Source organism: Chamaea fasciata, unplaced genomic scaffold (assembly GCF_029207755.1).
Source record: "Chamaea fasciata isolate MVZ Bird 193981 ecotype frontalis unplaced genomic scaffold, bChaFas1.0.hap1 SCAF_13, whole genome shotgun sequence".
NCBI lineage: Eukaryota > Metazoa > Chordata > Aves > Passeriformes > Sylviidae > Chamaea > Chamaea fasciata.
The window spans coordinates 13490704-13504183 of record NW_027094098.1 but is presented as its reverse complement, the minus strand read 5'-3'; the positions used below and the strand labels follow the sequence as shown (position 1 = coordinate 13504183).

Here is a 13480-nt window from a genome sequence, read left to right as displayed (position 1 = left end):
ATCTACTCTCAGTATCCTTTTAAGCAGTTTGCATTCAGCTTCCTTGTGAGTGAAAATACATAGACCCTTGCCAAATGTCTGTATTTCAGCAAGACTGGACTGGCAGAAATTAATAGGTTTACATTTAAATGAAAAAGAAAAAAGCTGTAATGTTTTGAAAAGTTACAATGAATGCCTTCTGTAGTTTAGAAGTGAAGGAATTAATGTCACATATAAGGAATAGTGCCTTTAACTGTACACCAAGGGTCAGGATGGCTGAAATCACATATTTCCTTTTCCAGGCAAATTCAATAACCCCTCCCTACTTAGCCAAGCTATGAAGGGCAGAACTAATTTTAATTTTCAGGAGAATTAAGCATGTGCTTACTTCTTTTGTTAAACAGGGATTGACCTTATTGAATTGCAACCAAACACAAAGGAAGAGGGAGCCAGTGAGGATGGAAACTTAAATGATCCAAACAATAATTATTTACATAATCTGGGGGAAACCATTCTATTGCCGTGGGAGGGAAAACACAATAAGCTAAGTTTGTGCTAAAGAATTAGTCTGGCAAAAAAAAAAGAGGGAGAATGTAACTTTATAGGTAGTTTTTTTATTAGTTTGCTTCACCAGTAAATATGGATCAGTACTTTATGTTTTAGCACTAAAGTATGAAAATTACACACCTGTAAAAATGGCATCTAACAGTTATGAAATTAAGAAACGCCTGTCATCATGTAACATACCATTAGGTGTGAGGTCATATTCAAGAAATAGTAAGGAAATTAGATGTGTTTAAAATATTGAATAGCTTAGTAATGTAAAATATTGCTACCTTTAATATATCTGAAAACTGATCTGATTTTGGGTTGTCGTAGATTTCTCACTGTATTGGCTCCGATGAAAATAAAACCAAAATATTTTCCCATCACAGGGCTGGTTAAAAACCAGAATCAACATTTTCCTGAACACATGGGGAAACTTTGAAATTTTAAATTCAAAACTTATCGCCGCATCCCACATATGAATTGCATCTAATTTATAATTATATTGTATGTAATTTATATATTCCATGTGAAGCAAATCTCAGGCCTGTAAGTGTACAACACAGCAATTTGAAACAATACAGAAATAATTGTTTCAGCTCCACAGGGCTGTTAGACCTTCACTGTAGCTAATAATCACCTGCCACATTTTGTCAAGAAAGGATGAGCACTGCTCAGCCACTCCACTGGAATGCAGAACACCGTTACCAAAACTTTGACATGATCACTAAATAATAAATATGGTACGAAGGGGTACAGTATCTGTTGTAGAAAGAATCCATCTGGCCTAGCATTCAGGATTTAAGATTCGAGGGTCACTGTAGTTAGCAAAACTTCACTGCATTTAAACAAAACAGAAAAAGCGTATGTTTGTTGTCATGGAATGTCACATCAGGGCTTGTCTTGTATTAGGATATTATAGGCAGTAACACTGATCATATAGTGCAAACTAGATAAAATTGCGTTTCACTGTGTGAAATAAACAGAGGTGCAAATGCTCAGTAGGATACCATTAAGACATAAAATGGCAAAAAATAAATATCAAAACTTTTATCAGTGTAAAAAAGTAATTGGGTTATTGTATAACCTAGAGTCTGGCAAAAAAGGCCTCAAAAAAGTTCAGTCTTCAGAAGTTCTACAAATTAAGTGCCTTTTCAGGTTTCCAATTAGACAAGAGACTCCATGCTTTCTGCGGGATCGGATTCGTCACTGGCCATCACAGCACCATTTTTGTCCAGTGTCATGGGACCGTTTCCATTTTCCTTAGTGCTGACCAAGCTTAGCATTGCCTTATAAAGGAACTGGTACTGTTCCTGGAAAAGAAAGAACAACTTATTTCAATCCTTCAAGTGTACATAAATGATTGGCACTTTAATTTGGCATTTCCAGGGAAGGCCATGGGTATTCATTACCAGCAGCATACACATAGCAAAGACATAGACTTAGAGCAACTGTCTCTGTTCATCCAGTTTAACCTTGTCAACCCAAACTCCAGTTTTGGGTAATTATATTATTTCTGATAAACTACTAACCACTTCAAGAGGGCAGGACAAAATCTGAGGCCACAGCTCAGCCCCAGGTCATTCCCTGGGTGGCAGAACCTTGTACCACACACACTGAGGCAAGGGGGCTGCTCCTGCTGGACACTCAGGGAAGAGCCTCATCTTCCTGCAGCTTCACCTGCCCTGAGCATCCCTTCAGACCACAATGTGCCAGATCTGAAGAGCACAGCTTAGCTCACAGGGCAGGCAGGCAGATGGTGACAAGCTCAAAGGTCCTTCTCCACTAGGACTTGCCTGTATGATGCTCCCTCCAAAGTATGAGAAATAAGTTTAAGTGGAAATCGGAGACTTACAGTGTGGCTTGGAGGTTAAGAAAAAAAAATGACAACTACACAAAAGAAGTTCAAATGCAAATTCTGCTTGGTAGCAGATGCGGTAGGGCTTGATAACATATACAGTGCATGTTTTGGTTCATGCTTTTAGTCTCAGATGAAAACCTTGTAAACCGTCTATTTATAGTCCATGTAAAGACTTACAATGTCTGTAAATACTCCAGGCCGCATAAGATTTATCATCTTTGCCACCTGGAAAACATCAACAGCATTTTCATTCTCCAGCTGCTGAGACAGAGTGGTAAGGGCACATAGAGTTCCTGCTGACACAGCTCCATACCTGGAAAACCACACCAAAATGAAGAGTTACTCAGAAACGCAACCCGGGCACTGACACAGTCATGAAAGCGTTGTTACAGTCTTATCTGATTACTGTAGTTCCTATTTTATCTACTAAATGCTTGTTTTATAGTTGCTAATTTTTTGTAATTTTAATTTATAGAGGAAATTTGATGGTACACTAGTCATCTCAGATTATCTGCACTATTCAACACAAAGAACTGTATCAGCAGCAGAACATGAGCCATTCCAAAACACCCAGCCTGGAGACTGTAACACTGAAATGAGTTCTCCCACACCACATGGGCTGAGAGCACCTGCATTACAGTGGAGTGTATTTTAAATTCATTAGTGGGAACTCAAGCAAAACATGAGTGATTAGAAAGAAATGAGACTTTGCCTCTTCCTCCACATCTGACAATTGCAGAAAACTAACACAGCTCTGTGGTGCTCACAAGTAAATGGGGCACATCTCAAAGTCTTGCCTGGGTCTGATTCATCGGTAAAGGCAACATCCCTGAGCCAGGCACTCAGGAGAAACTATAGATTTTGAAGAGTTGAGCTGTGTTGTCATGTAATAAAACCCCAAGCAGCAGTTATTCATCAGGAGCACAACTCAGTCCCTGAGATATCCTTGAGATACTGGTCAGGTAGAAAGCTCACTGCTGCAAGCCTGGGGGTGTGCTCAGGCCATAGGTGCAGGTGTGAGGCACACCATGAAGGATCCTACACAACGGCTTCAGAGAAGCCTCCACTCTCCTCTGCTCTCCTGCTATTCAGGAGACTGGAATTCTGTCCTGGCTCTGCTCTGTGACTTTGAGAAAGTCTGTGTTTAAATGTTCCTACTGGTAAATGGGGTCATCAGTGCTGACCTGCTCTCTAAGCCACTTGGAGAGCTTTATATGAGAACTGAAATAATCAGCAAGTGCTGCAATACCATCTTGTATGGTGAGATTACCACTAGGGTTTGTACAGCATTGCCATGGAAATCAAGACATATTATTACTTAATTTTATATGATTTTTGCAAACTCAAACTCAGTTTACCTAGAAATGGGAAACAGAACTCAGGTCACAATAGATGTGCTCTACTGGATGTGAGGTCTGAAGGAGAAGCAGCAGCACCACACAGATGGCTGTGACTCATCTACAAGGGCAGTGGACTAAGTATGTACTTGACAGGACACAACTAAATCCTTCTGAGGGTGTAATGGCATCATTTTCACTTGGGCTGGTAATTTCCAGTTCCCAACAATCTGAAGATTTTTCTTGCAGAAAATTATGCAGCACGTCTTTATGTAGTTGCCTACACTTGGGCAGTTACATTTAAAAATCTTGACAACTGTCTCAAGTTGGAATTTCTGAACTTTTAAAATGTTATCAAGTTCATCCCACCATGTACTTCCTAAATACCACATGAATTTAGTTATCTGCAAATTCATATATTTGGAATTAATCTGCAGTTGTAATTATTAGTGGATTATGTGATATAGTTGTTGCATGTAGCAAAGGGAAATTTTCATTTTCAGCTACATTTCCTTAGACTCCAATGAAAAGCAGAATCCACATTATGTATTAGGCATAAAGATAAAATCATTGAATATGACAAATAAACCAAAAAAGCAATGTACAGAAAGAATGACTCAGCATTGCTTGGAATGCAATTTTGATTTTCTTTTTTTTTTTTTTTTTCATCTAGCAATGAAATGCCCAAATCAATAATGTTTCTAATTCTGTAAAACATAATCTTAAATACTGCAAGAGCAGCAAAACTTCACTTCAGTCTACCCAAAGCATGAATATTAAAACCAGCCTGGAATTAATCAGTGCTGGTGAAAGGCAACAGAGCTTAAACTCTGCATACGCAAGGCAGGAGGAAATGGTGGGAGAAAAACTACTTGCTGCAGCCCAAGGCACCATTTGCAGGAGTCAGTTGGGAAAAGCCTGTTGCAGCAGCAACACATGGATGTGCAGGGAAAGCTCTGTGGATATGGATGGTGGACATGAATGTGCTCCTGGGACACCAGCACAGTGCCTGCTCTGAACCACTGACACACCAGTAATGAGGCTTTTGCAAAGACTCCCAAGACCTTCCCAGTGATTCTGTTTTGTGGCAGTGACAAAGTCTAACAGGCTGCAGTGCAGGGGGGCTGCAGGTAGGGCAGGCACTTTGGTGCTCGCTCTTAAAACAACACAAGCACTGTCAGAAGCTGGGCCTCCTTGGGATTTCAAGCACAGAATGACTCCAGGAGGTGCTCTGCCCACCAGGAAAGAGTCCCGCCAAAGAAATAAGGTCAGATCCAGGCTCCAGCCTTACTATAATGGTATTTTGAAGCTCCATAATGTGTGCAAGTAATAATATGCAATGCAGTATTTAGCATCCTTTGTAACTGGGTGTTCAAGCATAGATGGTGGGACAATGCTCACCACTGTGCTACAAAAGAGACAAGTGTTGGGGCATGCTGGCCCGGAGTTAGTGGGCCCTCTCCCTCCCACTTTTATGGGCCTCTTGGAATGTTTTTTGGGACGCAAAAGGAGGCAGAATAAATCTGCTTTTAGAAGACCTGGGCCCTTTGTCACAAGATAGTTCTGCTGCTCATCGAGAGACACAGCTGAGCCAAGCTTGTTCTGTCTTGCATGGCACATGAAACCTGAGCAGTCGGACAGGAGCTTGGGCTGTTTTCAAACTTGTTTCCATCAGCCTGTATTAGGCTACTTAGAGCCTTATCTAAACCAAGGCTCTGCTGGGTTCTGAAACAGGTTTTAAGGATTTGCTTGGGATACTTCTAGGACCAGAAGAAGCCAAAAAGCTTCCAAAGCAAACAGCCTCACCTCTTGAGTCCACCTAAGCTTATAACTGACACAAAAACTACTCGAAGCACAATGTATTTGGCCTCAGATGCCAACTGAAAACACATCCTTGGATGTTTATATATTCTTAATCTGTTCCCTGGACTGCTAAACCCCACCTACTCCTGGACTACTAAACCCCACCTACTCCATGCAGGAATGGACATCAGTCCTAACGAGCATCTTTCAGCTGAGTGTACAATCTGCACATAAACGGGAGAAAAGTGATGACATACTCATCATGAACTATGGTGGGGCCATCCCTTGTTAAGGCCTCTTCCTTGATTACATTGATAAGTTCAAAGGTACTGCTTATGGGAGCGTCAGGGTTTGGCCATTTGGGACACTGAAAGTGGCGGACTTCCAGAACGTAGTCATCCTGCAAAGACAAACCAGCCTGGCATTAGCTTCCTCCACTTCACAGGCATCACTCCAGGGACAGAGAGGGAAGAGCCTCACTGCAAACTGAAGGGAAACTTTCTTCTTCCCAAGAGTTTACACAGAAAGAGGACACAGCTCTAGCATGTCCGTAACAGTGAACACCCTAGAATAATGCAAGTTTGACAAAAACGTTAATCAATGAAAGACTTTGCGTTTGAATTCAGGGCTCATATCAAACTTCACTCAGAGTCCTTACGGCTCGAAAGTCAAACAAGAGCAACCAAGTCAAATTTAAATGGGCTTGCAAACGAATGTCTTGCAGCAAAGTCCAGATAGCAAACTAGAAACAGGTTTGTAGTTCAAAAGGATCATGCTTACATTTTTATGATTAGTTAAGACCCCCAAACAATTAAACTATAAATGCTGAATTTTGTAAGCAGAAATAAGACAATACACCTTGGTAAAATCACGCCTTCACTTTCCAGTGAGACAGACAGTTAATTCTAGCCTTACTAGCTAGAGGAATCTACCTGGAAGTAGAAGCTGTAGAGGCAGAGGGAGAAGGAGACAATGAGAATACCTTCCCCCTGAGAGCAACATGCATCCACACGCATTTTCAAGTAAATCCTTTCCAAAAATTTTCTGAACTCTTCTTCTTCTTCTGTATTTAAATGGCATCAACATAATTTTGGTGAAAAGCAAAGACCCACATTTGTAGATTTACTTTACCTGGGTAGCTTCAAGGATAAAGTCATGGATGATAATTTGCTCTTCATTAGAGAGGCACAGTCTGTCTTTGCTGATAAGGGTCACAGTAAAGGCCTCACAGTTCATGGATTCCTCACGACTTGGCCAGTACACAAACTCATCTTCTGCCTGGAGGAATGAAAGAACACACTACTGCAGCCTTTCAGATACCTTGTGTGTAACAGAAAAATCCAGTGGATCAAAAAATTGCTTTGATAAATAGAGATGATCAGGAACTGACCTTTAAAAAACACTTCTGTCTAAAACAAATTTACCATTACAGTAGGCAGTAAAACTGCCAGATCCTCCTTTTGTGTGTTCAAACAGGTAACACCTGCTTTTTAATTGGTTTCACAGGGAAATGGTCATCTTATCATACTTAACCTTTGTATTGTATCCCAGGCTTTATGACCTCCTGCCTACATAGTTTTGTTTGAAAGTCAGATATTTGTTTAGAAAAAACTCATTGACCTTTAAAAATTGACTTGTTATTTTTAATTTGTGTTTATCATGTTCTAATCCAAAACTCAAGTTCTGTGGATCAGGCCTATGTAGAAGACTGATGGATACTTCTGTAGGGCTTGAGTTTTTAGGAGTGAGTGGAGGAGTGAAGAGGAAGAGAAAAGCCCAAATATTCTTAGCCTTGAAAAAAACACTGGCTAAACTTAATGCAAGTTCTCCAACAAAACACCTCTGCCAAAGGGACAAAGGGACTCAGTGACACTGGGAAGGCTGGAAGAAGTTCAGTGCTGAAGTAGCCTGACTGGCAGGATGTAAGTCAAAGCTATTCTTTAAAATGTAACTGAGAATTCCTAATTTGCTACAGAGAAAGGAAATTACGGTCTGTCACCACATACATGCAAAATCTGTTTCTTCTTCTGGCTTCAAAGGTTTGTGTCCCTGCAGCATGAGCACAGAAGCTGCCCTGGCCACATGCACAGAGCAAACCTGTGTCTCTGGACATCCCATCTTCCACTCATGAGCAAACATGAACTATCAACTGCTGTCATCCTGCTGTGGTCATGCACATGCACATGCACATCCCTCTAAAAGCAGATGTACTTCTGTGGGTCTGCGGCTCTGATGCACAAGATACTGTTGAGATCTGCGCTGTCAAGTGCTCATTCTGAAAATGTGACTCGTGGTTTTAAGTCCTTACAAGTCTGCCCTAAATAAGCAGAAGCACTGGGAAGCAGAGTAATATTGCTGAGTGCCAGGCAAGGGACCTGTCCTGCCACCTGACAGGTCCTCATGCAGCAGGTACCTTGCATTATTGTCCTGTCCTTTGGCATTGCACATCCAGCACCTTGGTGCTGCCTGAATCCTGTGCCACCCCTTCTTGCCAGCCAACACATCCCACAATGACACTGAGTTGAGGTAGGACACCACTGCCTTCCTGGCCAGAACGTGAAACCACTGTGGCTGAGCCCAGGATTCCTCCTTTACCCTTTGTTCTGCAGAGCTATTTCATGTACATGTGAAGACAAGATCAGCCTCTCCATTTCCACCTGACATTCTTTCATTTCCTAAGCACTTTCTGATCCTATCGGATGTCTCTGAGCACTCCTTGCAGTGCTGCACTCCCTTTCATGCCCACACACAAGCAGCATATTGACTGCTGCCTCTTTAGTAGCCCCTCATCACTGCTATTTTCCTGCTGTAATGAAGGTGGCTTCTCTTCCACTTTCAGCTACAATTGTCTGTTCACCTCAGTGATGCGTGCATGAAGAAACGAACCGATTAGTTCTTAATCCTTTTCAACACGCCCTCTTGAGATGTGCTGGTAAATCTGGAAGTAGTGATTAGCACTTCACCTGTGTCTCCTTATTCTCTCTCTCTGTCTGACTCATTATTTCCACTTAAATTAACGTACTTGTTTGCTTTTTACTTTCATTAAAATGGCATGTGCAGCTTTGCACAGTCACAATCTTGCACGGCCTGAGGCTTAAGCTCAGGGGCCAACAAGCAATTATCCTCCTGTCCCTACCTCGCATTTCTGCTCCTCTCTGAGTCCTTACCCATAACCCCAGCCTCTCCATACCCTCAGTGCTTGCATCCTGCCAGGCAGCCCTCAGGAGCCTTGCAGCTGTTGACAGCACCGGTGTGCTGGGCTGTGCTGTGAGCACTGTGGACCTTCCAGCTATGGATGTCCAGGGGTGAGTGCAGAAGGCAACAACAAAAGAATAGACCCTACATCATGGAACTTCTCTTTTTGTGACCAGCTTACGGCAAAGTTTGATTAGGTGGCTCAAAAATTGGCTTTGCTTTCAGCCAGCAAACAGCCCCAGCAGGCAACTGAGTGACCCTGCGCTGTGCCCAGCTGGGCTGTGACAGTGGCACTGTGCAGGGGGGGACACAGGCGACTCACCAGGCTCTGATTGTCCGGCAGCATGACAATGATCTGTGCATTGTGATCCCAGATCATTCGCCAGAAATCTTTAGTTGTATGTGGCAGTGGATGTTGGGTTATGATGAACTCGTTACTCCTGTAGTAGCCCTTTTGCAGGAAAACAAACACACAGTTACTTATTGCCTCCCATACTTTTAAAGCATTAATTTAATTTCTGGGGACACATAATGACCCTATTTCATTTTATTCCACAATATTTTCACACAGGCTATATTTTCTTAACTCCATTTCAATTCTACAGAGTCCCTACTGCTTTAATTTACTTTAAATCCCAGTATCTATTTGACTGTATCTCACAGAAATACACATTCCATCTAAATGCATCTTGTAATTAATTTTTTTAGGCAAGAATCTTTAATAAAACACGGTTAATAGCTTTACATTATGGGGAAGGTGTTAAAATCTCATCTGTTAATACACAGCCATTACATACGGAATTAAGACAATTATAGGCATCTGGTATTTAGCACCTTAGAATTGATTTTACTTTGTAATTAGGTGTTGGCTTCCTCACCATGATATAAGAGGCATTAATGTAATCTGTTCCCTTCATTCCAGGCAGTGGTGCCAAGCCCACTCTAGCACGCTCAGCTATAACATTAAGGGAAAAAAAATACAGAGAAAAAAAAAAAAGATCAAAGTCTGATCATGGCACAATGCAGAAAGTAAGAATTTCTCAGCTGTTAACAAAGCAAACAGTGTGCAGCTCCCATCTCCCACAGGAGCAGGCCAGCACTTTAACTGCGTTAAAGCACTGCCTGCTAACACAGGATATAAAAGAGAATGTTGCACAATATTCCCACAAGGACAAAGTAATTTCAGGAATCAAATTTTACTATAGCAAAGATTTTCACAGCAGGCTGAATTACCAAATAACAGTATATGCAGTGATAACAGGGGATTTCGAGTAATTCTTGTGTGTAGTGTTCCATTTGTCTCCAGCAGCACACAAACCCAGCTGATTTATCTTGTTTTCCCTACCACTCTATAGCACTGCCATCTCTCACAGGGTGAGAGAACCTCCAGAGACAAACATCTTTCCTAATGGGGAATCTCCCAGAAGTGTGTGCTCTTCTGCATATCCACGCTTCTCTGTGTTTGAGGGCTGGGTTCAACATCATCCTCAAACCCTCTGACAGCCCCCAAAAGACAAACTGAAATCCGTGCAACTGCATGACACAAAGGGCCAAATCAAACAGCCTATTTCTAGCCTGCTCCCATCTGTTTTTAAGATGTATTCTGATGACTTCCCTTTTTATTAACAAACTTCATGATGGACTGTATCTGTGCCACTATTACTCTGTGCTAGCTTGGCTATCATCTGTCCTCTGTGTCCTGTTCTCTGGGCTGTGTGATGGGGATGACATTGTGCCCATGCTTGGTCTGGTGCAAGTTCATATTGCTTGACAGCCATGCACAGATTCCATTTTAATGACAGTGAAACTGTGTCCTCAGGCACTAAATACCCTGAAATCTGGGGCGGCTCACACAGAGGAACTGAGTGCAGTAGCTGAATTACAAACAACTGGTGCCAATCACTCTGGGAGATCTCACCAGAGCTGGGAGCTGGTATCAAAGTAATCTCTCAGTATTCCATAGATTTATCCTCTACCTAATTATTCAAATTCTTAAGCACTTCAAATTAACATTTCACTTGGACAGTATATCTGGCTGACACTGCAACTATTTCCTTTTGTTCAGTTTCATCAGGGTAATACTGAAAGACAAGACAGCTTGGGCTGAACAAAAGATTACATTTCCCCTTCCTAGTGGCTATGTCTTTTCATGCCTAACACCGGGAGAATTAGGTACAAAAAGTTATGCTAGGCAGTAATCGAACTAGAGATGTGATCTTACATGGCACAACTGATGAGTTCCTGTTCTTCTCTTTGTTGCAGTCTTTCTGAGCACTGAAGCATTCCACGTATTTTGCATTACACTGTGTAACCAGCTGAAAGAGAATAAAGTAGTAAGTCAGCCCTCAGAGCACTCTAAATGAAGAGAAAGTTTCTTTGCCAACTCCTGCGAAGATGCATTAGTAGAAGAATAAACTGCATTGTTAAACTGTTTAAAGTACTCAAGCTTCCAATGGAAATCATCCTTTTCATACAACATGTTTAATAGATAAAAAGATCTCTGCAGCTCTCAGCTTTGAAACCTCCTGCATATGAAGTTCCATCAAAATGTATTTTCACAGAACACATTTTGTTATCTTTGAGAATGTACTTCACAAAATTTCAGATATGTTTAGTCAGAAGCAGTTATTGAGGAATAAAAGCTAGCAAAACAACAACAAAACTTTTGGGTGTTTTTGGTTTTGTTTTTTAATAATAGCCAAATCATTCCTGCAGAATGTCTTTTTCTGCCAGACCTTTGGGGAATCCCCCACACTGGCATCTGAAATCTGAGGGCATGGGTTACATTCTCTGGTCTGCCATATTCATTCTGGGCTGCCCAGAGGCACAAAGAAAGGCAGATTTGTATTGGAATACTCTCCCACTACATGGGAAAACTCTGCCAGAGCAAAGAGAGTAAAGGCGGCCTTCACATCTCCTGCACTCACACCACGTTACTCAGTGTCATTTCACTTTAAGATGGTTGAATATAAATTGCTGTACTGGGGCATGAGCACAAGTTATCTTCTGCCAGCTCTGTGGCAGCAGCAGAAACAAGAGGAAGATCTAATAATCGTTGCTGGTCACATCCCAGTTTGAAATGCACTCTAAACAAGATAGCACTCAACTCATCTACGCACTGGCATAAGCCCCATTAGAAGTTATGGGGTTTCTAAGTGACTGTCCAATGTTGTCAGAGAAGGTAATTTCTGAAAATGGCACTTAGGGTTTTTAAACTTTGGCACGAGTCATCAGAAAACATATAATTTATACGTATAATTTAGAATTGTTTGTAAAAGTGCAACGCTTTTTAAAATAACAAATCTTTGCCTCTTACTGCATTTTGTGTGGGTGTGCATGTGCTTGCACTTGTTTCTTTAATTTAGTAATTAAGCATCTGGAATGTCTTGAGTGATGGAGAAATACTGAGATTCCTACAAGTGAATTCAGATTAATTTTTTGAATAGCTTGGCACCTGGTGTAATTTAACAGCTTCAGTTCCTTGGGTAGTTATTAACTGAATTTAGCTGTGAAAACAGATGTCATGTATCTCCTTGTGATACAAACTCTTGCAAAATATTTTACAGTGTATTCAAATAAAGTGCAATCAGAAAATCTTAGGTTTCAAATAAGAGATCTGGGAGAAAGAAATTCCTTTGGCCAGGAAAGAAGCAGCTATGACATAGCAGGAAATGCAGCAAGCCTCATGATTAGCAATGAGAAAGGCATATTGCGTTTCCTGGCCTTAAAACATTTGTAATTCCTTATCTATACCTATGAAATAGTAGGTGGTGGAAAGAACCTCATCTCTTGTCTTTCCCCATTTCTATATGCATGAGAGCCAGAGTTTGGAGGAAGACTTCCAGCCAAGCTAACCACAGGCTTGGGAACATCCAAGCCCCCTTGGGGACAGGGAGACCAGCAGCACAGTCCAAACCAGTGTCCACGTCCCTCTTCTCACCTCTTGACTGAAGAGCATGAGCACTGATTTCCTGCAGTGAAGCTAGGACTGTATAGGACTGAACTTCTCAAGGTGTTGTGTTGTGCTGTGCTGTGCTGTGTCGCCCTGATGTTTCAGCCTTCTGATAGTTTACATTTCTACTGGAGCTTTCTCACAAATTGTAAGGAAAACAGAGTATTTGTTAAATAATACATTCCTTTCCAGGGGGAGCGACAAATTGATGGACTTCTAAGTTGACCATTGGGTTAACTCTCGTCCCCCAATCTCTGATCAAATTCCAAACCCTATTTAAACCCCAAACCAAAATAAACTCTCCCTTTCTTTCTCGTCTCACAACCTGACAGGTGAGTGTGGTTCTTTCGTGTCCTCTGATGACAGTGCTGATCAAGTTTTCTGGTTTGGTTCCTTAGCCATGACAATAGACAGTGAAGACAGGCCATATAAAAGAGGGTAGGGAAATTAGGTCCCTCTGGATGGCAGTGATTAAGACTTACCTTGAACTGTTTTTCTAGCCGTGTCTTCCCTCCTATGCCAGGAATGAGGATGCTGTTAACATAACTATGCAGCTGGTTTGCAGACACTTCAGTCTCCTTCCCAAGGATGGCTTCCAACAAGGCATCATGAATAAAAATGTACTGCTCCTAGAGAAACAGCAGCATGTCAGGTAGAACATTTGAAATACCTTAAAGAGCTGGCTTTGTCTGAGGAGCAGTGCACACTAAAGGAAAGCGTGTGCAAATACTGCCAAATTCAGAAAAAATATTTACAAATGCAGCACATACAACTCTGAACAAGTCAAAAACAAAATCTGAAGTTTCT

The 13480-nt window shown here is 41.5% G+C and overlaps 1 protein-coding gene across 3 annotated transcripts in view; it reads right to left on the bottom strand.

Annotated features, from left to right (window-relative positions):
• Positions 1 to 573: 573 nt before the first annotated feature.
• Positions 574 to 13480, bottom strand: part of PTPRG (protein tyrosine phosphatase receptor type G) — a 391196-nt gene continuing 378289 nt past the window's right edge. For all 3 annotated transcript variants that reach the window (XM_066195198.1, XM_066195199.1, XM_066195200.1), the window contains 8 exons: positions 13156 to 13302; positions 10943 to 11036; positions 9600 to 9676; positions 9044 to 9172; positions 6658 to 6804; positions 5784 to 5926; positions 2564 to 2699; positions 574 to 1838 (listed from right to left, as the gene is read on the bottom strand). In XM_066195198.1, the coding sequence (XP_066051295.1) occupies positions 1692 to 1838; positions 2564 to 2699; positions 5784 to 5926; positions 6658 to 6804; positions 9044 to 9172; positions 9600 to 9676; positions 10943 to 11036; positions 13156 to 13302 (1020 nt within the window). In that variant the 3' untranslated portion in view covers positions 574 to 1691. The remainder of the gene's footprint in view (positions 1839 to 2563; positions 2700 to 5783; positions 5927 to 6657; positions 6805 to 9043; positions 9173 to 9599; positions 9677 to 10942; positions 11037 to 13155; positions 13303 to 13480) is intronic.